This window comes from Brienomyrus brachyistius, chromosome 13, assembly GCF_023856365.1.
Source record: "Brienomyrus brachyistius isolate T26 chromosome 13, BBRACH_0.4, whole genome shotgun sequence".
In the NCBI taxonomy this organism is placed as follows: Eukaryota; Metazoa; Chordata; class Actinopteri; order Osteoglossiformes; family Mormyridae; genus Brienomyrus; species Brienomyrus brachyistius.
The window spans coordinates 10,878,313-10,903,766 of NC_064545.1; the positions used below are offsets into that span (position 1 = coordinate 10,878,313).

The 25,454-nt window shown below is 44.2% G+C and overlaps 3 protein-coding genes across 7 annotated transcripts in view; all 3 read right to left on the reverse strand.

Annotated features, from left to right (window-relative positions):
* Positions 1-50: 50 nt before the first annotated feature.
* Positions 51-10,172, reverse strand: blm (BLM RecQ like helicase). 5 transcript variants are annotated; one of them, XM_048973010.1, is made up of 23 exons: positions 10,032-10,172; positions 9,603-9,716; positions 9,069-9,129; positions 8,366-8,981; positions 8,127-8,253; positions 7,889-7,998; positions 7,611-7,755; positions 6,813-7,525; positions 6,548-6,724; positions 6,171-6,289; positions 5,926-6,039; positions 5,697-5,795; positions 4,625-4,773; positions 4,408-4,514; positions 4,167-4,327; positions 3,385-3,580; positions 3,057-3,247; positions 2,819-2,963; positions 2,515-2,714; positions 2,051-2,246; positions 1,818-1,940; positions 909-1,125; positions 51-385 (listed from the first exon to the last, which is right to left on the reverse strand). In XM_048973010.1, the coding sequence occupies exons 2-23, from the start codon at positions 9,698-9,700 to the stop codon at positions 199-201; spliced, it is 4,251 nt and encodes a 1,416-aa protein (XP_048828967.1). In that variant the 5' UTR covers positions 9,701-9,716; positions 10,032-10,172; the 3' UTR covers positions 51-198. The 5 variants fall into 5 exon arrangements, with proteins under 5 accessions (XP_048828967.1, XP_048828968.1, XP_048828966.1 ...); XM_048973011.1 differs by having other exon boundaries at positions 8,366-8,588; positions 8,676-9,129; XM_048973009.1 differs by having other exon boundaries at positions 8,127-8,217; positions 8,366-9,129.
* Positions 10,173-10,262: 90 nt separating this feature from the next.
* ctsh (cathepsin H) lies at positions 10,263-14,955 on the reverse strand. Its single transcript, XM_048973012.1, has 12 exons — positions 14,807-14,955; positions 14,189-14,220; positions 13,647-13,752; positions 13,491-13,561; positions 13,133-13,237; positions 12,849-12,935; positions 11,900-11,955; positions 11,715-11,796; positions 11,489-11,557; positions 11,282-11,388; positions 10,892-11,017; positions 10,263-10,712 (listed from the first exon to the last, which is right to left on the reverse strand). Exons 1-12 carry the CDS (start codon positions 14,877-14,879, stop codon positions 10,637-10,639), a joined length of 990 nt encoding a protein of 329 aa, XP_048828969.1. The 5' UTR covers positions 14,880-14,955; the 3' UTR covers positions 10,263-10,636.
* A 3,577-nt stretch (positions 14,956-18,532) lies between these two features.
* rasgrf1 (Ras protein specific guanine nucleotide releasing factor 1) overlaps positions 18,533-25,454 on the reverse strand; it is a 30,878-nt gene continuing 23,956 nt past the window's right edge. Inside the window, 9 exon segments of the mRNA XM_048973238.1 lie at positions 18,533-21,066; positions 21,501-21,569; positions 21,704-21,821; positions 22,031-22,110; positions 22,816-23,013; positions 24,024-24,108; positions 24,746-24,849; positions 25,094-25,154; positions 25,341-25,453. Of these exon segments, the coding sequence (XP_048829195.1) occupies positions 20,974-21,066; positions 21,501-21,569; positions 21,704-21,821; positions 22,031-22,110; positions 22,816-23,013; positions 24,024-24,108; positions 24,746-24,849; positions 25,094-25,154; positions 25,341-25,453 (921 nt within the window). The 3' untranslated portion in view covers positions 18,533-20,973.

Here is a 25,454-nt window from a genome sequence, read left to right on the forward strand (position 1 = left end):
ACTGCATTTAATAATAACAACAATTTAATAATTAAGAAAACTCAAACCGATAAAAATGTAATCTTGGTTTAATTAAAAAGTATTCAGAAAGCTTTACATACAAAGCAGCAGACTGGTAAAAGTTAAACACGTACATAGTTCACAAGTATTTATAAATACTGACGCTGACTGGTGAGTTCTCAATGACTTCGCTAAGCACTAGCCCAGGTGTGAAAAGGCGGGCTTGAGGAAGGGCCGCTGGTGGGAGCGGGGTGTGGGCAGGGCCATCATGCCCGGCCTCCTCACTGCAGAGGCTGCGGCTTGCGACCCGCATCCCCTGCCCGTGTTTGGGGGCCTGACTTTGGCTTTTCCTCTGTAACTCCAAGACGCCCAGGGCTTGTCACCGCTGTCGCCACCCCAGGATGGAAACAAAAGAGAGTTAATAATGTCAAAATCCGATCTGGATGATCGCCGTATTCACAGTACGACAGCTCCGGTGTATGTGACAAGTAGCAATTAAAACAATTTTATAGGAAATTATATCCACTGCTTTCCAATGTGAACAGTAACAGCACACTATTCTTCATACTGATGTGGAAAAATTTTGAATTAAAAAAAAAAAAAAAAAAAAAAAAAATGTATTTCACAAAACTTATAAATATAAATAAATATATATATCTATCCAAGTGGACCTGATCAGCCATCAGAGCAACGTGATTACATTTAATAAAAAAAAAAACCATTATCAGCAAAAAGCCTAAATTAATAACCATAAATTATTCATGGTATAAACTATTTTTCCATCAAAAAATGGATAAATAAATTCACACCCAGCCAGGTTAGCATTTGGGGGAGGAATCACCAGCTTTTGCAGATGAGATGAAAGCAAGATTAACTAATCGTGTACGGAACGGCAAGCTAGCGCTCACCCACTGGAGGAGGCCTGCCCGCTCGCAGAGCTTCCCCTCTGTCTCTTTGGCTTCCGGAAACTGGAGGCCTGCTTTCGCTTCTGTCCCCGGGCGGCTCTTCTTCCGAAATAGCCCGATGTTCCATCCTCATCGCCCCCATACTCACCATCGTCACCTCGGCCGGATGATGTGTCGATCCAGTCCTGGGCGCTGCTGGGACCCCCACCCTGCTCCTCTACTGCGAGGGATGGAGCATAACAGCACTAAAGACCAGCATGGACGAAAAGAAATAAACCACGCACTGGTACAGTTAAACACTGGTGCCTCCTGACTGGTGTCCCCTGCCTTGCACCCTATCCTTCGCGAGACAAGTGTCAGACTCATTGTTGGGACTTTTCTGCTCGAACATACAAACCGCCCGGTACCTGAGCCGTACCTTGAGGAGAAACTCCTCACAAATATACATCGCGATTTACTATCTGCAATAACTGTTTTTGTACTGTGTGCTAATTTCTGCTACCGCGTCTGCGAAAATCACAGTGCTATGTCAGCATCAACCACTAGGAGGAATTCGCATGACAAATCCATTCCATTCAGCTGTTCTGTAGTACTTTAAGTGGGAGGTCGGAAATTTTTAATGAGTTATCGGGAATGCATCAATATATTGCAATATGCGACTTAATAATGAATCATACGGAATATATGCTTTCATTTAGATAATCCATGTGCAGAACACTAGTTTCTCCTGTGCATTTTGACCAATCGGATGGTGGTCGGAAGGAAAGGCCACGTGAGCAGGGATACGGCTCGGAAACGAGTCCGTTCGTGGCGGCAGAGGAAAAGAGCCACCAACTGTACCAGTGGTACGATGGATGGATGGAGACAGAGATGGTCAAACTGTCAAGCACAGCGTCCTCCGTGGCCGCTCACCTGGCAGCTGCCATTCCGAGTACTTCTGTAGCAGCTCGATTAGCTCAGCTCCGTACTTATCCAGCTTGTCCTCGGTCACGCCGTCGATCTGCAGCAGCACCTCAGGGTCGGCAGACAAGGTCTCTACAGAGAGGCCACACTGTCAGGTTCGGGCGCAGTGAGCGACGCATCACATCTGTCACTGGAACGCTTTATGGGAAAGGGGGAAATGAAAGGCAAAAAGCCCGGCTCACCGGCAATTTTCTTAAGAGTGCCAGTAGAAAATATATTGTAGTAGTGTATCCCGAAGATTTTGCCCAGCTTCTTGCACAGCTCGTTGAGCTCCTGCAGGCACTTCTGGACCATCTCCTCCCTCTGGGAGACTGCTTTGGTCACAGCAGCTTTGTGCTTCCTGATACTGGAGGCACTCTCCGTCTCCTGGAACTCCACCTGCAGCGGATGACATCATCTCACCTTCGCTTGGGGACAACAGGAAGTGACGTCATCCAAAAGGTTTGGACCCCAAAGCGTTTTGTTGGCAACCCCTTAAGCTTTCGGGAAATATGTCGGTGTGTACAGGTAAGGAACTTTTGTACGTCTCAGCAACTGCGCGTCTCTTGATCCGAGTATTTTTTCCTTGTTGAAACTTGATAAAGCCGCGAATATCAAAGTCAGCTCAGGACGGAAGTTGGCTACAAACGACGGCCCCGCCTCTCACCTGCATGAAGCCGTTAAGGACACTGCCTGCGTTCCGCCCCATCGAGATGTAGGCCACAGCCTGGCCATTAACCGTGATGTACAGGTCTTCTTCTAGGATGTAATCCAGAACTAGCTTCTTGAAGAGCCGCTCAGCGTTGAGTCTGGAGTACGCACTGCCTACCCCAAACATTCCAGACTGGATCCGAGCACTTTTCGCTCCTGTGAGATGGTTACATCATAAACAATTAGGAAATTAGGAAAAAAGAAAAAAGAAAAAAAACCTACACTGAAAATAAAAACGCGCCACATTAAAAAAAACATACCTAAGAAAATATCAACCAGCATGTTGAGAGTCAATCGGTTCTGCTGTGCAGTTTTTCCGTATCTTGCTCCGACCTTTTCGCAGTTCTCCTGCACGAACTTCACGATCCTTTTCACATCTTCGGTTACGTTTCTGGACTTGTATTGCTAAAGAAACCAAAACTCCACTTAATTCGATTTCAAGCAAGACACCTGAGGGTTGCGTCCTGTGAACTCGCAGAGAGTAAGAGAGCCACTTACGTTCGGCCGTGCACAGTTATCGCAGATGACTTCCGGATGGTTCTTGCAGAAGCTGGGATTGAAGTTCTTCTCCCCAAAGTATGCCATGAGCTGTATTCTCCGGCACTCCATTACGTTCTCGCAAAAATGTACCATGCTGTGGAGGTTGTTGAAGTGGGTAGTTTTTGACTGATGGTTTCCTTCTTTGTCCACTGTGTGTGGAAAGAACGATTAAAACTGTACTGGTTGGGTTCCAGACTGTAGCCGAAGTGCATGAATGCCCGCTTACTGGAGCAGGTCAGGGTCTGCTTCCAGGCTGCCAGACCACCCACTACCCTAAAATACATACTGGTGATGAGCCTCTTGATGCGAATGACGTCCGTATAGGAGTAGAAGAGCACGCAGTGGGAGACTTCGCCATCTCGGCCGGCTCTGCCGGACTCCTGATAGTAACCCTCCACAGACTTGGGCAGGCTGGCGTGGATCACATAGCGCACGTCCGGCTTGTCGATGCCCATGCCGAACGCGATGGTGGCACAGATCACCTGGTGGGCAGGGGGTGTCGGCCGTATTAACTAAGCGGCAAAGGCGCTGATCCTTGGAGACCCCCCCCCCCCCCCCACAGTCCACGTTTCTGTTCCCTCTCCGCTAACCCTGCCTGATGGTTCACATGGACCAGGTTAGGAAAACGCCAATCTAAACCTTCATTTCCAGATACGAGCATCTGTGTGGCTCTGTTAGCCAAAAACCTCAGCATGGAGATTATATTTTTACATTCATTCAGTCAGAAACATAAATCTATCACATTGTCAGACATAGATCTAGTACTAATGGGTAAGTGAGGTGACCAAAAAAAAAAAAAAAATAGTAAAATAGAAATTTTTTTAAATACAATTTCAAGGACTTTAATGAACCATCTGAATTTCGGTGCTGTATTCACACATTTGAGCATTAAGCATCAACAAACGACTAGCTGTCAAACATCAACAGGTGTGTAATGAGATAAAGGGGGCGGGGGTCATTGGAGAAATTGAGAAAGTGGATACAGGCTGAAGGAGTATGGCTGTGCATAGAGCTGACACACAGCTCCCGATCTAGGGCGCCGAAAGCACAGCGAGACGCCACGCTTACCTGACAGCCGTCCTGGTTGACCCACTTGCTCTGGACGTACTCGCGGTCGCTGTCGTTCAGACCCGCGTGGTACGACAGCGCCGCCAGGCCAGCCTTCTGCAGGCTCTCTGCCATCGAATCGCAGTCGTTGCGTGACAAACAGTAGATGATGCCGGAGTCCCCTGTAAGGAGGCACATATACAAGAGCTCAGTGTGGCAGTCGATATGACAGCTGCTTAAACCGGCCTCGGTCTGTACATACGCGGGTAGTGCTTCTTGATCCATTCTATGCAGTCAGTGTCGACTTTCTTAGGCTTTTTTGGCAGGATGGTGTATTTCAAGTTATACCTGTTAAAGCTCATCGTAAACCTGCCGAAGTAATGAGGACATGAGGAAGTCAATGCAGTGCATTAAATTGTGTCCGAAGGCACGACTCTCAGGCGCCACCTGGTGGCCATCAAACACCCGCTCACACTTACACTTGCGGCTTGCTCATCTGCAGCTGGTTGAGGATGTCCTTCTGGACGCGGGGCGTCGCCGTCGCAGTGAGGGCCATGATGGGCACTTTGGGAAACTTCTGCCGGAGCTCGTACATCCGCTTGTAGTCCGGCCGGAAATCATGGCCCCACTGGAGAAGCGAACGTTATCGGACTCGGTGGGAACAGAAGCGCATGGAACAGCCTGACAGGCTTGTTTAAACACAGCCGTCCAACATATAGATATGAAACTCAAAAGAACATGCATGTTTATTTTTATCTACATTATTGTGGTTGTTGCTGCATGTAATGTGCAAAAGTGAGGCACAAACTGGGTGGGATTCTTTAAATGCCAACGCTTATCAGCCTCTGATATCTTATCAGTTATCTGAATAAAAGGCACATAAACTGGCTTATGTGCTCCAGATTCGTGTGTCTCGCATGAACGGGTCCCTTCCCATGTCTGCCACCATGACCCCTGGTCTGGCAGATTAGCTGGCACGAGGGGCACGGGCAGGACGGCTGGCATGGCCGTTCTCAGCCCGATTCCCTCAGTATCACAAGGATCCATACATAAAGCAAAGGTTTCAAGAGCAATGGCTTCCCCCTGAATAACCTCCTGAATGCCAGCTGCTCCATTTGATTATGCTGAAGCACATTTCGTGGCCAATTTTCATTTCGCTGGCATGTTTGCCTTAGCAAACTACAGGACACCGCACACCTTGACTGAAGTGATTTGCTATTGTGATGAGCAGGGAGGGTATAAATGGGTGCCACATAATTAAATAACCAATAACAACCACCCATGCAACATGAGGCACGAGTGAAATAACCTTTTAAAGATAAATACTGCACGGGAAAATATTACATTCTGACGACACAAATTTTGATCTAATCAATAAATCAAATCCCCCGACTTTCCATGTCAGGAACAGACTTAAAAATTCCATGATTTTCCAGAAATTCCATGTCCGTTGGAAACCCTGGTGAAGTCAAATGAAAAATCTAGGTACGTGGATGCAGGAGGCACATGACAGACCCTTTCGGATACTGCTGCCGCACGCTGGGCACGTACCTGACTGACGCAGTGGGCTTCGTCGATGACAAAGCGAGCCAGGAGGCCTCTCTCATAGAGATTCTGCAGGGCGCTTATCATCCTGCCACTGGCACACACCTGCAGGACAGTTCCAGAGGCTAATCAGGGACAGATTCAGCAAGTCGCACCGTTTCAGAAATGAACTGTGGTTAAAACGCAGACACGCGAAAATTAAAAACCGACAGTATGAGCCCTGAAAGGACGTCACCTTCTCCGGTGTGGCGTAAAGCAGTTTAATGATGGGATCCTTCTTGGACAGCTGCATATAAATTTTCCCAGCTTCACTGTCACGCTTGTCTCCCGATAAACTGGTGGCTGGAATCTGGACATGGGGACGCGCACAGTAATCGGAGAGACAGAGGGGTATGCGGCCCTGGCACCCAAAGCACAGGAGACCAGACAACATGCAGCGCAGCAGACTATGAAAGGAGAAAAAAAAAAAAAAAGACTTACATCCAGCGTTGTCAGCTTTTGCACCTGGTCAACAATGAGCGAACGCAGAGGGGAAATGACCACAGTGACTCCCAGGGAGACGCACGCAGGCAGCTGATAGCAGAGACTTTTCCCCCCTCCTATAACAACAACACAGCAATGACACGCGACTCGTCACGCAGATTTCAGAGTAATCATTCTGCCAGCGTAAACGGATACTACAGGGCAACATGCCCATCTGCAGAGGACTGTTTAAAGATCAACATGTATCTGCTAGCTATTGTTGTAGAAACATTCTAATTTAAAACCAAAGAATACACTTATATGATGGCTTCTGCGTAGTATAATATGACAAACGCACCACAAGCTAATATTTATTTATTTTTCCCCGCACAGACCTGTGGGCATCAAGACGAAGGTGTCCTCGCCCAGCAACGCGGCATTGATGGCCTCCAGCTGATTAAAACGAAACTGATGCAGGCCAAAGCGCTTGTGGAAGACCTTCATCATCTCGGCGGAGTGGGGGAAGGTGAAGCCCCGGAAGCGGTCGTGGGTCGGGTTTGGAGCCATGGGCTCTGGTGGGGTCGGGGAGGAGGGAAGAGAGCTGACACACGCAGACCGAGATGCACCCACCACCCATGGCCGCTGACGTCACGCACTCACCTGGAGAGCGAAGCTTGCCTGGCTTCGCAGCTGAAGCTGGAGGCATGTGCCCCTTTTCCCGAGGTGTCCTGGTCGGCCCTCCCTCTCTTACTGGCCCAGTCGTGGCCCTAGATGGCTGGTTTTGGGGACTCTCGAAGTAATTTGGGATGTCCGATTCGTCAAAGTCGTCAATGTCAAAGTCGTCGATGAAGATATCATCTTGGTCCAAGTCCGCTGAGGCGTGAGAACTCCCCAAAACCTGGACGCGCGTGTCCAGCCTGCTCTCAGGGCTACTCACTGGCCTCTCTGTGGACCAGAAGTGGGTGGAGTTCATCTCAGACTCATGAGTTTGATCAGCGGGGAAGCTGCGGCGTGTGGCGGAGCTGCAATCCAGAGGGGAGCCTCCATAGCTTTTGCGGGTGGGTCCTGTCCCATTTCCCACTGTGATGGTCGGGCTGGACAATGAAGTAGCTTTTCCGGAAGTCTCTGTTTGAACGCTGCTAATAAAGCAGTCAGAATCGTTGAAGACCGTGTTGTCACCAGCAGACGAGGACCCTTTGAACTGGAAGGATTTCCCAGAAAGCCCCGTTCTGGAAGCAGACAGTGCGTGCTGCGGAGTGGTAAACAAAAAATTGCTGCTTTCCTGAAATCTCTCAAGCTTGGTTGCAGAAGTGGCTTCACAGCTGGGTTGCCGTTGCAGTGGAGTGTCAGCAGACATTGAGAGTAATTTCTTCCTGGAAGGAGAATGGAAACAGCCGCAGTGTGTCATGGTGACCAGAGCTACTTCATTTACACTTCACTGACAGTTATTTATTTTACCTGCGAGCTCGTTGCAGCAGGAGCTCTGTTCCACACGGCAGCACTATGAGCTCTTCCTCAGGGATGCAATCTACAAGCCGGCAGATGGATTCCATGATGCTGAAGAGCTGTCCCCCCATCTCTGATCCTCCACCTTTATGGGAGCCTGATGGAGACCCAAACAACCTGCCTGAATCTACTTGAGCAATCAGTACAAAGGAAGCTCAAGCAGCTAACTTCTAAAGAGAGATTTATTCCACAGTGGAAGGAGGTAAGAAACAAACAGAAAAACAACTTACGTTTTCCCTCTTCAAAAATAAAAGGCTTCTTGGTGTTCCCTGGTAGGCTAGAGCTGGATCTCTTTGGTGACACATGGCTGGTGTCACTAGAGTTCTGGGCATCGAATTTGCTGCAATTACACAGAGTATTAGTACAAACTAAATTCTTGGGTCCTTCACATGCGTGCTTATCTCAGCTACAGGTTAAAAAATAAAGCGGCGATTACGAGTTTTTTTGTTAATGAAAAATGTTTTTTACCTAAAACAAAAAGATGACTTTGAGGAGTAACCCTCTGGTGAGGGGGGAATAAAGTCTCCATCTTCTGGAATGTCAGGTGGGGCATCAACATCTATAACACATGGATCAATCTCAGAACTTCTGGTGCCTAGTCAGAGAAAAATAGCGGGCAAAATTAACTCATATAAGCACAAATATTCTAGTAAATCGAACAAATATGGATTCTACCAGAGCAATGAATAAGATGGGAGAATGCCAACCTGTCTTTTTGTTGGGTGACCTCAGCTCAGCTACAGCCTCATCCCTGTAAATTATTGGTGACTTGAGATGAAGGGAGGGGTGTCCCGTCACCGGCATCACCCCGGACTCCCCCTGGTCCTTCTCACATGCTGGATGCTCCTTCACTATAGCGACATCATCCTCTCTCCATGTGTCCTGTATGTCTATTGGGCAAGGTAATGCTGCTAGCATTCCCTCCCCACCCTGCAGAGCCCCAGAGGCCTTGGCACATAAGGACCTCTTCTGAACGTCCTTGTCAGCTGTATCAGTCTTAACATCCTGTTTACTCACAGAGGAAGCGCTCTCCTTACTAGTGCCTCGTCTTGGACCCTCAGGGCTGGACAGCAAGCTTGTTTTAATTTGGACGGGAGACTCAAAGTCATCAAAATCGTCCCATTCTTCGACACCTAAAGAGGCATCCAGCACTGGTTTTCCACCTCCAGTGAATCCAGCACTGGCAATTTTGACTCCTGCAGCGGGATCTGCAGGTGACTGAAGTCTGGATTTGCACTGGGACGATCCGCCTGATCCCAGAGAGTGTGTTTGCGACGCACTGGCACTCAAGACACTGTTGGCTTTTGCTGGATCTCTTTCAGGCTTGGTTAAAAACGTCAGACGTTTAAACACAGTGCTGCCATAAGGAACGTTGACATTCCTGCTTGCTAAAGCGTTTGGATGTGTTACCTTTGATGAAACCGTAACTTTATTAACACCACATTCTGACTTCTTCTTAAAGGAGAAAGTTCTGTGCCAAAAACAAAAACAATATTTTCTCATTAAGGTAAGAAACAGCTCCACAAATGGAAAGAACACATTTCACTCACTACTTCATTTTAAGTGTTAACTGAGTACAAACCATCACCATTCAAAGAGACACCAATGTCAAGAAGCAAGTGAACTTTTAATACTAGTCGTGAAAAGGACACTAAAAACAGTACTTGCCTCAGTTGCTGATAAATAGTTATTGTGCTGTTCTAGTGGACGTTATTACAAACATGTCAAACAGCATGAAACAGGAAATTAAAGAAAAATATACGGCAACTGGAAAAAGCACATTTTTCTCATTATACTTTGGAATACCATCGTTACGGTTTTTTGCTCTTATGAGGATGACACGGGCTATAATCAATACTATAGGCTGGCCTAAATTCCCGAGTATGTAATTTCTGACAGCATACAAATTACAGCCTGTCTGAAACAGAAGTCGGTTCGCCTTACCCCGTTTTTGCTTTTGAAAGCGAAAGTTTGTTCTGGGCAGCATTGCTGTTGTGTCGTTCAAGTTGTTCCTTCAAATTATTTTGCGGGAGAGCCGGCATAGCGAAGATAAATCATCTAGCACAACACCAACGTCAACGTAAGAAACTGAACCTTGAAACAACGTAACTTGTTACAATTATTACAATGCTGACATTAATAGGGTCAATAGATAAACAAATCGATACATTGCAAAATAAAAGAAATATCATTGGTAAAAAAATTCAGCCATAAAAATATGTTAGGTGTTTGCTCGCTGTCACCTACCTAGCCAACGTTGCATTTAATAACAAAACAGAGATGAAATGCGAAGTTACGGTAAAAGACCTTGGTGACCATACTATTTTGAATATCACAAAATACATTTATACTTCTTAATTCTAAAGGACTTACCAGAAAACGTGCTATTAGAAAAACAGATGACTTCCATAACAAGAAGCGCCTTCGCTCAATTTGTCCGCTTCTTTTTGGACGCCACCGATTGGTTGAATGAAATGCTTCCGGGTCAGAGCTTCGACGCGCCAACAGATCACCTGACTATTCGACCCTTGGTAGCGAAGAAGTCCATTGAGCATATGTTGACATTTTAAGTACTTCGAAAAAAAGCACACATGCTAAATGAAATATGTAAATGATATATTTATTAAGTAAACAGCAGTTAGCAACATTGCTGCAACCTGTCCAGTAATTATTTTAACAAACGGGCTGTTAAAGAAAAAAAAAAACAGTATCCCAAAATTATGTCGCATAATTTCCGTAGGTCTCGTGTTCTATTAAATATTTAACATCAGGATTTTCTTGTATTATCAATCTCATTTGTATCATGTAATCACGTCGCGTATGTGTAATCACGTTGGTTACTGTTCCCTTTTGTATCATAAATCTAGAAAGGAATCAACAACAATTTGAGACTTTAAACTCAGCATTGTTACAATAATGATGCATACATGATTCATCCATTCATAACAATTATATCTCCTTCATAACGATTTCACATTTTACACCAGAAGCAGGGGGTAAGATGAGCAAGCTGCCAGGCCGCACATGTTTTTCCCACGTTCGATGTAAAAATATCTGTGAACAAAAGGTTTTGGTCAGGTCAGTATAATGATTTTTTTTTAACTATGTCTCCTTTTTTGTTAACTTTTTATTTCTTCCCACACTAAAGTAAAGGCGTGTCTGTTATTAATAGAAAGTTATATCAAGGTACTACATTTTATATTTCAGAAATTAAATTATTTTATATAATGTACCCCTCTTGTCCCCAGTTAGCTCCCCATGAGTTCTTCACGATCCAGTAGGGGGTGCCATTGTCTTCACCGTAACCCACGGCGAGCACAGCATGGTTCACCATGTCGGTAGTATTATGACATTCAGTGCTACAGAGAGTAAACATCGTTAGTGACATCCGTTTTTCAATTAATAATGAGGAAATGAGAAATAATCCCACAGATCATGTTTATTGAAGAAGAAATTACACTATGAGCACCAGATTTATGAAATAGTTGGATGTCAATTCCTTGTTAACAGATGTTTGTGCTGTTCCCAGTTGCAAGTGGCACTTGGAAATGTCAAGTAATCTGTCACAACATTGGCAGTGCGTAACCTGAACATATAGCCCCCTCCTGGTTATTGATTCTCACCTGGTGTATATACCATCCTTGTAGTGCATAAAATCAGAAGTCACCTCGTACGCCAAACTGACAGGGTTCAATCTCGCCACGGCGTCCACCATTTCCATCTCATCATACTGACACAAATGGAATAGAAAGTGTTAAGGTTTTAATCCTAAACTGATTGCATGTTTGACAGAGCATTCAGAGGCACCTAGGGAATCTCCACCCACTCACTTTGGTTATGTTCACAACTTCCTTTATAAAAACAGCTGCCTTCCCAGGATTAAACTTGCAGGTGCCATCCTTCAAAGAACACAGAAAAAAACACAAGGCTTTAACAATCACTGTCGTCTTAAACTGCAACATTTTACAAGTCCTGCTTAATCATATTCTGAGATCGGTGACATCATAATCAGCCACATGGCTTATCAAACACAGCAGTGGTACTACAGTATCTCACTCTTCCTGTGTATGGGTAGTCATCCTCCGTCATGAGTCCTTTGTTATACTTGATGTATTCAAAGGCCTGACTCGGAAGTCCACTGTCGGAAAATGCTGTGAGTTAGACACATGCAGAGCATTGAAAAGGGGACTGGTGACTAAGGGATATAAAAAGGATGGCCATCTTCTCCATGCATCACTCACCCATTGCAGCCGTGGTTATTGAACGCTTGGGCACAATCCACCAGCTGCTGCTCAGACTGTGAAAAAGAAGAAGAGATGTTCATGGGGTGGGGATGAGATAAGGAAACTGGCCCATGGAGCTGGGGGTTAAAGGCCTTGCTTAAGGGCCCACAGACATGTGACTATTCTGCCAAAGTGCCTCCCTTTAAAGTTACAGAGTGTATTTGTCACAAGCTTAGAGTACCTGCCCCACAAAATGTCTCTGCACAGTACTGGTAATAGCACAGAACAGTATCATGGTGCTATTGTTAAAATGTGCTGTTCAAAAAGTACTGATACACAAACTGAAATCAGTTCCCCAATTTTTATATTGAATACCACAAATAAAATTAGCAGCACTATTGACTTTTTGTTTGCATAAACATACGAATAAAAACGCAACCTATACCTTATGTGAACATATGAAAACTATTTCAAATGCATATTAACATAAAAAAAATCTCCAGAGCACTGTCACTGCCTTCCGCCATGTTTCCATTGACAAAAAACATGCACACACTGCAAGCTACACCTGTGCACCTGTGTGTGGGAGACTGTTGCTAACTTTAGTTAATGCTAGAAAGCATTTAAGGTGAGTTTTTCAAAGCACGGTAATCGACCATGGTTTTCATGATAATTCAAACCTGAAACAGTAATACTAACCGTCAGGAATGTTACTGTGGTTTACCGTGAAATCGGTAACTATTTCATCCCTAGTGCAGACTGAGCACACACAAGAAGGAAGCAAGATCAAACAACTTATTTGTGTTGAAATAAGCTGAAAGAGTGCAGGCAGGAGCAGATGCTTTCCAAGCAGTCCAACGTAACTGAACTGAAAATGAAAGACTAATCATCACACTATTTTCCGATGCAAACAGAAATGTGCAAATTGTGGAAAGGATCAAAGCTGAGGTACAACTACATCTCTCACCAAAAGGGGGAGTTTTCCTGTAGATATTGCAGTGACGGATTCAAGACATCCCGTGGTAGAAAAGGTCCAGCAACTACCACAGGAACCCTGTACACAAACATGTTATTTTTTATTTGTCAGTGTTCAGTGTTAATATAAAAACGCACAGCATTATTCTGCAGTTTAACTATGGAGATGCTGCCTTAAGATAATAAAACACCAATGTGGTGAAATATATATATACTAATGCTAATATTTTTAGCATCATTAACACACGACAACCAATGTAAGAACTGTCTGCCTACCTGATTTTTTACAGGTGTCACATAGTTCCCTTTCTTTCTCCAGTCCACTGAATCTGGGTAAGGACCATCTCTGGTCATGTGACCACCCTTTGTGGCAGAGCAGTTCTGACAAAAAGAAACAGCCACCGACCAATGTGAGTGTCTGCATGTCGGTAAATGACAGCCACAGACCAATGGGAGTGCCAGCATGTCGGTAAATGACAGCCACCGACCAATGGGAGTGTCTGCACGTTGGTAAATGACAGCCACCGACCAATGGGAGTGTTTGCATGTCGGTAAGCGACAGCTAACCACCATTAAGAATATCGGCAGGTTTGTCTGTAAACGACAACCAACTCCAACAACAGGGGCATCATACCTGTGGCTCAGTTAGTAGGAAGGATTTCTTGAATTCAGCAAACGTCATATCAGAAAACTGATTCAATCCCACTGTGGAGCAATATATTGCAGAAAATAAGATAAAGTAAAACCAAGCTGAATCAAACGGAATCAAACAAATTCACATAAACAGTACTTGTGAATTTGTGGTTTCCTGCATTGTGACGGTCAATTTTTTTCTTATTCTCTGTGAATATCTGTAGTCGGTAGTAAAATTCCTCCAGGTCATAAGCTCTGTTGTACTGCACAAGAAAAGAAACAGATCAATCACACTGCCTGAGATGGACACGTAATATAGTAAAGTTCATGGTTTAAAGAAAATCTTTATCATAGATTGTGTCACATGTTGCCTATAAAACAACTGCAGACGTTAACAGGTGATCTAAAGGTGTTTTTTGCAGAAGTTAATTTTTTATAGAAAGTGAAACTAACTACTAACTAATAATAGTTTTACACGGTTCCTTTTACTATTCCATTATTATGTTATTTTATCTCATTCTTTGTTTGTTTATCCTACTGTACCACAAACCAGTACTGCTCGTTGGATTCTCCATTGGTTGAGTTGATTAAAAAATAGTTTAAAAGCCCCAGTGGTTTATACTTCTTCATAGTTGATTCTAGTTGGCGAGAATCCGACAGCCCTCCTAACCCATGCACATTCTGCGATTTTTTTTTTACCTGTGACATCCATGACTTAAAATGATACTCATCTGAAAAAGAACAAGAAGACAAAAAAACGCCATATTTTATTGTTTTTGTGTGTATGTACCCAGTATGAAAAAGTATGATCTGGTGAACACAAATTACTCGTAGCCTTCCTGTAACACGTAAAGTACCGCAAATAACAGCAGAGTAGCCGATGGGGAAGTCACACTAGCAAGGCGACAAATACGAATAAATTAATTTCAGTACTGAAAGATGTATATGCAAAACATTATTTAAAGAGCAATTGCTATTTATTTTATAGTTTAACAAAATCATTAGTTGGTCTGATTTCTACTGAGTCGTTTCCTCGCAAAGCCGTTGCGTTCCGTGGCAAAATTTAAATATTTACAAGCGAAAGCAAAAACAATTCAAAGGGAACACAAACACAACTGCGACGCACGCAAAACTGTTATGAAAGTAATATTTTCCAACCCTGTCTACTTAGGGGATCCATAAGTTTCCATTGTACCACAAAACTCATAATGTGTGTATAGAAAAATTAAATCAAATAAGTGTATTTGTAATAACAGGCGGTCGCGGACATGAACAGTTTTGCAATAGGCACACGTTTTTTAACATTTAATAACTCACCTTTCTCCGAAAACAACGGAGAAAAATCCGCGTAGTGCAGAAAAGACAGGAGAAAAAGTACAGCAGCTTTCATCGTTGCCCTCCGCTTGAAGTACAAGGAAGTGAACTTGAATTTCGTTCAGGTCACGTGACCCGGTTATTTTTTGGACGCTGTCACCCGCGTGTCAGTTCTGATTTCTCTAAGGCGGGATTTTTTTTTCTGAATTAAGGACCCCAAAAGAGTATGAAACTTTTGCGCGTGCGTGATTCGTAAGAAACCGTCCTTACCATATTTTTTGCGCTGATTTAATCTCAGGGCCGTGGATTTGGAAATTCGTTACAGTGTTGAAACCAAACTTACGCTCTTGATTAATCTTATGGTAATGCGGGCATTTATACAATGCCACCATGTCGGTAGTATTATGACAAAACCCGGCAACTACTGTACTAGACGTTAAGTAGAAATCTGCCATAACTAATTATACTGTCTGTGACTGAAACATAGAGGCAGTGGTAAAATACGAGAAAACTGAAAAAAACACCATTTTATTAAACCCAGTAAAAGGCCAAACACAAACTTCCAACACCAACCCACTCACCACTCTACCCACTGTGTGGCATCCCGACCGCCTCAACAACACACGGTGGGCGCATGCGAACAATTTATACAACACATAACATTTATCACTATACCAGACATAACACAATACACGCTAATTACATACAACTATTTAGAATAACACAAAGGCACAGATGCTATTTACAAGGCTAACGAGCATGCCAGGAAATGCAAATAGGCTCCGCTATGCAGAACCATTTTACCGGTGTTACAGGTTGGGGAACACGCGAACCTGCATCGGACAAGCGGGTACAAGGAACAGTTTTTGGATGGAAGATTCAATCTATTAGCCTATTAACATGTGTGTCACTCTGATTATGTCGGTTAGTCCTTTGGTAGTCTTGTTATATATATCTTTATGTCCATCCATCCATTTTCCAAACCGCTTATCCTACTGGGTCGCGGGGTATCTTTATATCTTTGTGGAAAATGCACATACCATCTACATGACTTCCCTGTGGAAAAAGTTAGGATTGTCAGTATTGTAATGGTTAGTCGCTGAGCCAATTTCTCAATTACTGGACAGCAGAGATCGTTCGGGGTTCAATCATCAGATGGCTACAGGGACGGCAGCTGTCGGTGGTGCAGGGGCGGCGGGAAGGGGCATCTGCATTTCCGTGCAGCTTCCCGGCAGCAGTGCTGGATCTTGAAGTCATAATCCGCCAGCATCTCCAACCAGCGGGCCAGAAATTTAGGAGCTATGCTAGTGACGCGTGGTCCGTCTACAACCGGAACCACCAGCCACAGAGGTAGGGACGGAAGTGCTTGGATGCCTGTATCATGGGCAGCAGTTCCCGTCGGGTCATGCAGTAGTTGCGCTTCTGCCGGCTAAGTGTCCGGCTGAAGTATGCAACTACACACTCCCCTTCGGGTCCCGCCTGCGACAGCACAACGCCTAGCCCCATGTTACTAGCATCTGTGTCCAAAATGAAGGGGAAACATGGATCCAGATACTCTTGCACAGGGGCATTGGCGGCGAGCGCCACACAAAGCTGGTTAAAAGCCGAAGCACAGGCAATGCAAAACCACTTCCCTTCTCTGTAAGATGGTGTAACGGTTTTGCGATGCTGGCGAAATCTTTTACAAAGCATCTGTAATAAGACGCCAACCCCAGGAAGCGACGTACCTCTTTCCCATTACGCGGGGTTCACCAGTCCCGGACTGCTGCCATCTTTTTGGGATTGGTGGCCACGCCTTCCCCGATGATGACATGGCCCAGGTTGTGTGTCCGGTGTTGGAGAAAGGTGAACTTCTGGGGGTTCAGCCATAACCCTGCCTACCAGATCGCGGTGAACACAGTCCATGAGTTCCGGATTGCCGAAGCGAAGTCAGTAGCGTGCAGCAGCAGGCGTGCAGCAGTAGATCATCATTGTAGACGACACACTTGGTTTGGGGGATGTGGGATAGGACTCGCTCCATGAGCCTATTGAACTTGGCCTGGGCATTACACAGGCCGAATGGCATCGATTGGAAGTGCCATAGTCCGTGGCTGATGGCGAAAGAGGTCTTGGGACGAGCATCCGGAGCCAATTCGACCTACCAGTAGCCAGTCTGGAAGTTCAGGGTGCTGAACCACGTTGACCCAGCGATGGAGTCCAGTGTGTTGTAGATGCATGGCAGCAGGTAGAAGTCCTTCCTCGTCACCATGTTCAGCTGTCGGTAGTTGATGCAGAACCGGCATGTTCCATCCTTTTTGGTGACGAGGACTGCTGGAGCCGCCCACGGGCTGTAGGATGGCTTGATGATTGCCTGCCTTGCACCGTCTCGGGATGTGTCCCCACCGCAATGTTGCTGTGTTCTGCGATTGGTTCAGAGCACGGGGCTGTGTCAGTGTTGCTCTTTTCCCGGGTGCTGCAGGCCGCCCCCTCCCCACGGCGAGCAGGTTTCCTCACTCTCTGCCCCCAGCAGCCGCTGTCATGCTGGAGGGGCACCACAACTGCGGCGAGGTGGAGGACTTCACCTGGCATATCGATGGTGGGCCCTAGTCGAGTCAGCAGGTACAGCCCAATGTTGCAGGGGTCTGCGATGTCGGCGAGCCAGACTTCCTGCAATACGGTGCGACCAGCCAGTTGGACAGGCAGCCACCTCTTCCCCCTCATGGCTGTGTGCACGCCAGTCACTGATGTCAACTACACAGCACAGCAGTTGTTTGCTAGCCGGTTGGTGCGGCTTTGCTGGTGCCTGGTAGCATGCCTAGGTAGATCAGGGTGATAGTGGATTCCGTGTTCACGAGGGCTTGTCAGGTGTTTCCGCTACCAGGCAGTTAATGTATAGCCCTGTAGCCTCGCCAAGCCGGCCCACTCAATATGCAGCTGTTGGGGTTGGACTGGCGTGCATTGTGGGTGGCGCCCCCCCTACAGGATTGCCCCCGGCCGAAACGCAGCTCCAGCGCCTCCTTCAGGGCAGCAAGATTTTGCTGCTCTCTGGGGACCAAGGTGAGGAGAGCCTGGAGCATTTCCCCCTTTAGCGCCAAGGCTAGGTGCACTGGGACCAGGTAAGTGTCTAGGGGTGTCTTCCCTCCATAGTGCGGGAGTTTCACCGCAGGCCTTGCTCTCTCTAGTGCTGCCGGCACTATCCGGTCTTCCTAGAAAGGCAGGCTGCTTGCCAACCCGATGTCATTTTGCGGTTTTCAGGTGTTCCCAAACCTCGCACTGCCCAGTGTGCTCATCACCCCGTTTACTCCTTATACACACGGTAGGTAAACGCACACATACACACACATACACTTTGTACAACAATAAATTATGAAAGAAAGTAGGCCCTCTAAAACAGACAAACGAAAATACATTGTTGATAAGCGTTGCAAATTGTTTTGGGCTAGGGGCCCCATGGGCCCCCTGCACCCCAAGGGCCCCTGGGCAGCGGCCCCACTGGCCCGGTCTGTAATCCGTCCCTGCCTGTAGTCCGTGGTTGGCAATATGGAAGAAGCGTTAAATAACTTCCACTTTTCAGAGGTAGTACCTGCTTTGTGGGATTCGTCACAAGCTGCACTTCCCTCTAGCGGTTTGGACAAAAATGCGGGGGCTGTCTTTGGTTTTAGGTGCCTGATGTATCGAATGTAGGCTTTTAATTGAAAGCAGTCTGTGAAAGTGAACAGATACTAAAGTAAAGAATGCATAACGACAACGTTCCCCCTGAGATAGAATAGATTTATTAGCAAGAGGTAATCAGGAAACATACATTTTAATACAAAACTGAAAATATTTCTCGAGCTGTGGAAATAAACTTGAAGAATTGAAAGATAATTCTCATACCAGTGGGTATTGCTCACAGCAAAATGTTAGTTTATATGTGAATATAGAAGTAGATGTGCATGTATACGTGTGTTTAGTATGTATATCTATATATAGTTTTATTTTAAAGACTGTTACAGTGGAGCATGCCTGGCACGTGAGCGTCGAGTGTCTTCCTATACTGTACATTGTAAAAATCCTACAAATATTAACAGAAGAAGCACTACGTTACTATATTCCTGCTAAGAGAGTACTTATAGACAGGATTACAGTATATGCAAAACACTTGAAAGTCATCGTCTACTTCTAAATCATAGTTCTAAATATCACAAACTGCTTAGCATTTTGGGTTTTAAGCTTGTCAGGATACACTACTGTAAAGAGATGTGCTTCACACTGTTACACATTAAGAAATATATAAGGCTGCATGTACAAAATATACAGCATGACATTTCTATCAGGTGGATCGCAAAGTGTGTACAAAATATTCGCTCAAAGACGTAGAATCTATTCTATTATCCAGACTTCAGCCTCGTTATAAATGACATTTCAAATGCTGTTTAAGAAGGACTCGTTAATTGATCAATAGTGTTCTTTGATAACCCATTTGGCGACGTGAGTCATTATTTGTGTTATTGGAAGAACAATTACAAACAGCAGATTGTCTTTCAGATCTTGTCTTTCATACATAGATATTTATACATACATATGTATGTATACTTGGTACTCCATAGTCATGTTATTATAAATGTGTTAATGATTTAATTTTTCTATACTTTTACATATACTTCTCCCCCAATACAAATAAGAAAATGAGCTTTGACAATGTTAGAAAAACTACAGGATTAAATATATTTATGTATTCTGCTTCACAAACAAACATTTCCTGAAAATAATTATGGAAAAAAAAACACATTATTGCCAAAAAGAAATACTTCATTGTCACTTATTTACCTATTTTTCTAAATGGCATTTTGACTTTGGCTGTTTCAATGTCCCAAATGGGGACAACATAAGGACATTGTGATGATCAACTGCGTCTTAAATAACCAAACTGTTTTACAGCTCATTAACAAATTTAACTGGGTTCATTTGGGACAAAAGAATCACTTGTCAACACATCAGACATGCAAAACCCTTGAAACACTTTGTCACAAGAAACAGGCATTTTTAGTCCAGCTAGTTACATTGTATATTAAAATTGTCAGCGTGCCCAGTGAAACCAGGGACTTCGATCTGCTGGTTAATTCATTTACAGATCTCATCAGTTCAATGAGATGATTTTCACAAATGCATACAGCTGAATGTTTTACTGAAGCAATTCAGACTCAGGACCTTGCTTAAGGGTGCTATAGCAGGGCATCTTCTGGGAAAAGGCAACCCATTCATGCCCCTAACTTCGACACCCCCTGTTGCCCTACAGCAAACTGCAAGTACGTTAAATACCTGCCTAGGAAGGTGTATTACGAGAATAAAAAAAAAAATAAATCAAGAAAAAAAAACTTGAGTAGCAACAACCTATGATGTGGATCCAGAAAGAAACATAATAGGCATGTATCTGAGAATTATATGATTTAATATCCCAACCAGCTGGGACTGACACAAAAAATATAAATAGTGGGATTTTTACAGATTACATATCACAGCTGACTCAGTGATAAGCAGTAAATCACAAGAACGGCAAATTAGTTGGTGGAGATTTCACCAGCTGCTTCTGACTGTTCATTCTGGGCATGCACATGTTTTGGTATCACTCGGTTTATTTATTGGTATAAATATATCTTCATAGTTTATCCTGGTTTTAAACCTTTTCTTTTCTAAATTGCTACATTGGCTGCCGTAACTTGATTAAACACTTAAATAAAAATAAGGAAACCGATTAACATGCAAGGTTGAGTCCTACATAAAAAAAAAATGTGGTGTAGAAATAATTTTTTAAAGTGGTCGAATATTAAAATACACATTCTGCAAACTAAATTTAAAGACACACTGCTGAGAACCATTAAGAACCGCCATGATTGGTAACATCTTTCTTATCCTTTGGAATTTTAACTGTGGTGAAAACGTGAAAAAGAAAATGATATGGCAGACTATATGATAAAAAGCAGGCAAACCATATACAGGAAATGAGCTTCAAAATGATTTCCTCAGCTCCCCTGCCTCCATGTGTACAAAAGCCTGTTTTTCTACACAAGTTTTATTCAGAAGGATACAGGGGGTCCTTTCAGACACACAGTAAAAGGATGTCTAAGATGATCTAACACAAAGAAACAGTTTATGTACATGTGATATAGTGTCTGTACAGTGAACAGGCTTCAGAGAAAGCATCACCCTTCCTAGGTTGGCATTTTGGGCTCAATCCTCAGCGATTCTTCATACAAGCTTTCTTCATCCAGCACTGAGCTCTGGTCCAGCAGATACTGAGAAGTCTGCAACGCAATATGGTTTGATCTCAATGCCAGCATTGTCTCCGTACGCACACATACACCCTGTCTTTCTGTACTTCGCAAATTGTATTTGGCTCGAAATCTCTCGAACGATGAGAAGAAGAGATGACAATATTCCTGTATCTTAACGACATAAAGCCGGTTTTCTTGCGCACGGGCATTTCGGCAGAAAGTTCTCAAGTCATTATTTTGTCACAGAATCCTGCCTGTTAACTGTCTGTTGGGCAGGTGTATACTGGTGGCGTATTATTCTGATTGAATAAGCTTTGCTCTTAGCTTTACTATAATGTGACGTATTTAGGCCTAATGTCCATAACAGTGCTCTGACACGTCTGTTTAATCTCCATTTCTATGCACCGAACCACTGTTACACCACAAAAGACTTTTTAATTAAATGAAAGGATAAAAGGCATTACCTTTGGCTGGTAGTCAATCTTATAAGCCGTCTGTTGAAACTGTCTGATTTCTCTTATGATGTGGGAAATCTGGACAGGAGAAACCAAAAACGAGTGTTTAGCAGCATGTAAAATGGCTGCTGACAATATTCCTTCATACTGCCACAGCCAATTTTGAACAGACACCATGTTTATCGGGCTCAGTATGCTCCGGTCTGACTGACCATCCTCATCTTGGAGAAGTTGACCAGGTTGTCCTCTATGTAGTTTGGTGTCCCCTCTTCAATGAAGGCCAGATCTGTGAGGTACATCCCCAGGTAGGGGACGCAGGGAGGGTCACAGCTGACAGACAGGACATACAAAGGCAGTTAGGATACACCTGTGCCTATCAAGACAACCTTAGTTAGCCCTGACATCACCGTAATCGCCCCATGACCTTGTTTTGATACAGGAGTGTTACACTGAACCTTGCATCTATAGTTATGAAGACAACAAAAACGACCAATGATATATTCAATACATCAAACAGATCAGGGCACCTTGACACTTACTTCTTCAAAGCCTCTCTCAGGTTCTTGAACCTGCCCTCAGATGATACCAGCCTCTGTAGCTTGTCGATCACCGTCTTTGTCTAATGGAAAAATATAAGCCTTGAGTTTCAGGCATTAAAAATCACAGCAGCTGTAATATCTGACAACACTTTACTGAAGGCCATCTTTTTAGTAATGAATCATGAACCATTATAAACATGGCTATAAATATTTATAAAGTTATTATAGCCATGTTTATAATGCATTATGACACAATGCATTATGACATAATGCATAATGCCTTGTGAAACTCTCATCTATAATGCACTGTTAGGTATCTAGGTATCTATAGTGCATTGTCAACGCTTTATGATGCTCTCAACTATAATGCACTATAGACACCTTTATAATGCAGTACAAAGCATCCTTAATGTTTTTACTGATCATTAAAATGTATTAGAAAAGTATCTATGGTGCGTTATAGATGAGAGTCTCATAAAGCATTTATAATGCATAATACACATGGTTATAATGTATTATGCATTTTGATACATATTTATAGCCATGTTTATAATGCTTTATGGATGCATTATTATTTGTTATGAATGTGTTTGTAACAATTCATCTTCATTAAATGAAGTAAAGGCCTGCTGTCTGCACCTTCTAGCCATTAGTTAGAATAGTCTATGCAGTGAGGAACAGTCTGTCGTTGTAATTATGCTGAGAAGTACACAGACATCGACAGAAACAGTTCTGTAGGAAGGAACTTCATATTTTTGGTCTACGGCCAAAGTATGGTGACCCACCTGCTTGGACACTTTGAGCCAGGTCTTCTTCAGGCGGAAGATGGGGCTGCGGTTGAGGGACGAGGTGATCTCCAGCACTGCGTTGTAGTTGTGCAGGCAGCGGCATATGTCGGCCACCGCCACCCACTTCTCCATCACCGCCACCCGCGCGTTCACCTCATCGCAGCGCAGGATCTCCGTGGCGATCAGATTGCTTATCTTCCAGGACAGCAGCATAGAGAAGAACATACAGTAAGCGATGCCTCACATGGCATGACTTTACGCACTTCACTCACTGTGCAGTGGACTGAATTACTGCAGCCCATACTGAACTACTAAAAAATATAATTTATATCTGCTACACTGCAGACTCTAAGAATGGACACTTCTTCCATGCACTAATTTCCCAGAATAATGTATTATGCCTGTCCATTGCTTCTTTGATGTGAAATGTATGTTATGTGCCCTGACTTTTATCACTATAATATCTGTCCCGTCATAAATGCTGTTTCATTATTTCGTTTCACTGTGTACTGTACACGGCTGAGATGACAATTAAGCTTTATCAGACTAAGTGACTTCTGCTGTTCATGGCTGTCGTGTGAGCCGTTCATTAATAATGGACTGGCTTATTTCACAGGTCTCAAGTTTCCTAACTATTTCCGTTGGAAAATCTAAGACGAAGATCATCGTAATAAATACATAGATGGTTCCTCAGCGTTGATCCACCCAAGACCACACAGATGGAAAAACCATGGCCTTGAAGAAGGGATCTCTGCTTCTACACAATTTCCATGGACATGATACCATCCACAACTGCTCATTCAGTACAGAAGGTGTGGTGCTATTGAGTTTCAGTTTTAATACTGAATTGACCAAGCAAAGTGCACTGGGGAGGCGCGGAATCTGAATGACCAAAATAAAGAACTAAAACAGGAAATATTAAGCTTTTATTACACTTAAGCAGTTGATGGGTGCTGGAGTAATGATTTAGCGGAGTGTAGGTAGAATCTTTATATAGTACTTACCAACATCGCTTACAAATTAGTACCATCATTTAAATAATCATTAAAATGGATGTCATTAAAATGGAATATTAAATTGCAAATGCAAATCTAAAATATCACATCTCCGGGAAGATATTCAGAAGGTCCAATAGCATCGCAATTATTATGATAATTATTTTGCAGGTTGCTTTTTGATGTGTGAATAGAGCAGGCCGTACGTACATCATTGAAATGTTTCGTGGTCTTCATAATGTAGGGGGTTCGCTCACTTTTGTCATTCTTCATCCAGCCTTGTCCAAAGAACTCCCTGCGAAAGAGCACAATGATGAAATCACACGCAAACACCAAGTCCAGTAGATCCAAATACTATCATTTCAGTGGAATGAATGTGATATGACCGTGACTGAGACTATACTAACCAAATTCTACTCCGAATGTCCCAGAAGAGCCCCCTATAGCTGCGAGGTGGGGGTGGTTGCCTCAGGACCATAAAAAAATGTAAGTACTGCTCTTTAGAATTAAAAATTCTAAAATGACTTTTATCTGATCTTGAAAATATTTTTATTGTTCTGCTGCCTTGTAAGCTGTGGAGCTGGCATGTTTCTGTGTGAGTCGATGGATGGAGCAAGATATTGTCCGAAGAAATGCGTTGATCAAGTTTGAATAGCTGAACAATTTGCACATCATTTCCAAGTGCAGTGTATAAAAACACTCAGCGTGGGAGCTCTGATCCACTGAGGAGATGGTATGTAGCAAAAATATGGATTCATGTTGGGGCCACTGTGTTCTTCTGGCATCTTCCCTCTTGAATCCGCCTGCCATAGCGCCCCCCCCCCCCCCTCCCCCCAGCTCCTAACACGCGTGACTTTATCTCCTTCCTCATTCCCGCTCTCTATGAGCATGCTGTTCCATTTCTCCCAGTGACAGCCCTCCAGTCCACTTACTCATAAGGAATGACCTTGAAGACCAGGTGATCGAGCAGGGTGAGCTGCTCAGCGATCTCCAGGGCGGAGTGGTTCTCGAAGGGTTCCGCCTTCCCAGCCTCCGCCTGTCAGATGTGCAACAGACACGCATGGTTACCGGTTGTCATGCGTTCCGCGCATGGCTCAGCCCCATAAATAGTGTCGCTAGATTCCCGCTAACGGTGTGTAAAGGAAGCAGACCACCAGCAAAACCAATTCGAGGGGAGGAGAAATGTACTGCCCTTCTATTAATGCGATCTGGGTTCCAAACACGACAGAAATGTGTCAGAATTTCGGTGCCTGACTCTAGTGCGCTGGAGTCGCACTCACCAGCTGTGTCACCTCCTCCAAACTAATCTGGCTGTCCCCCGGGTCCTCTTGGGTCAGTGTTCTGCAAGGACCACACAGGCGTAAATCACATCTCCTCCCTCACTCAAAGACTTACGCTGTCCTGTGTGGTTTTAAGTCCCTGATCCCCTATAGGCTTATAACAGAACCGCCGCTGACAAGTGATTGGAAACAAACTCTTAGTCATCTCTGAAGTGGAGGCTGTGGTGAGTTTTGGAAAGGCTGTGACCTGATGATGTTGGCCGCTGCTTTCCTCTCCTGGGTCAGGAGCTCAGGGTCGTGGATGACCTCCTCCAGGAAGCTGATCACCTTCTGTTTCAGCTCCGTGTTGCTCTCAAAGTCC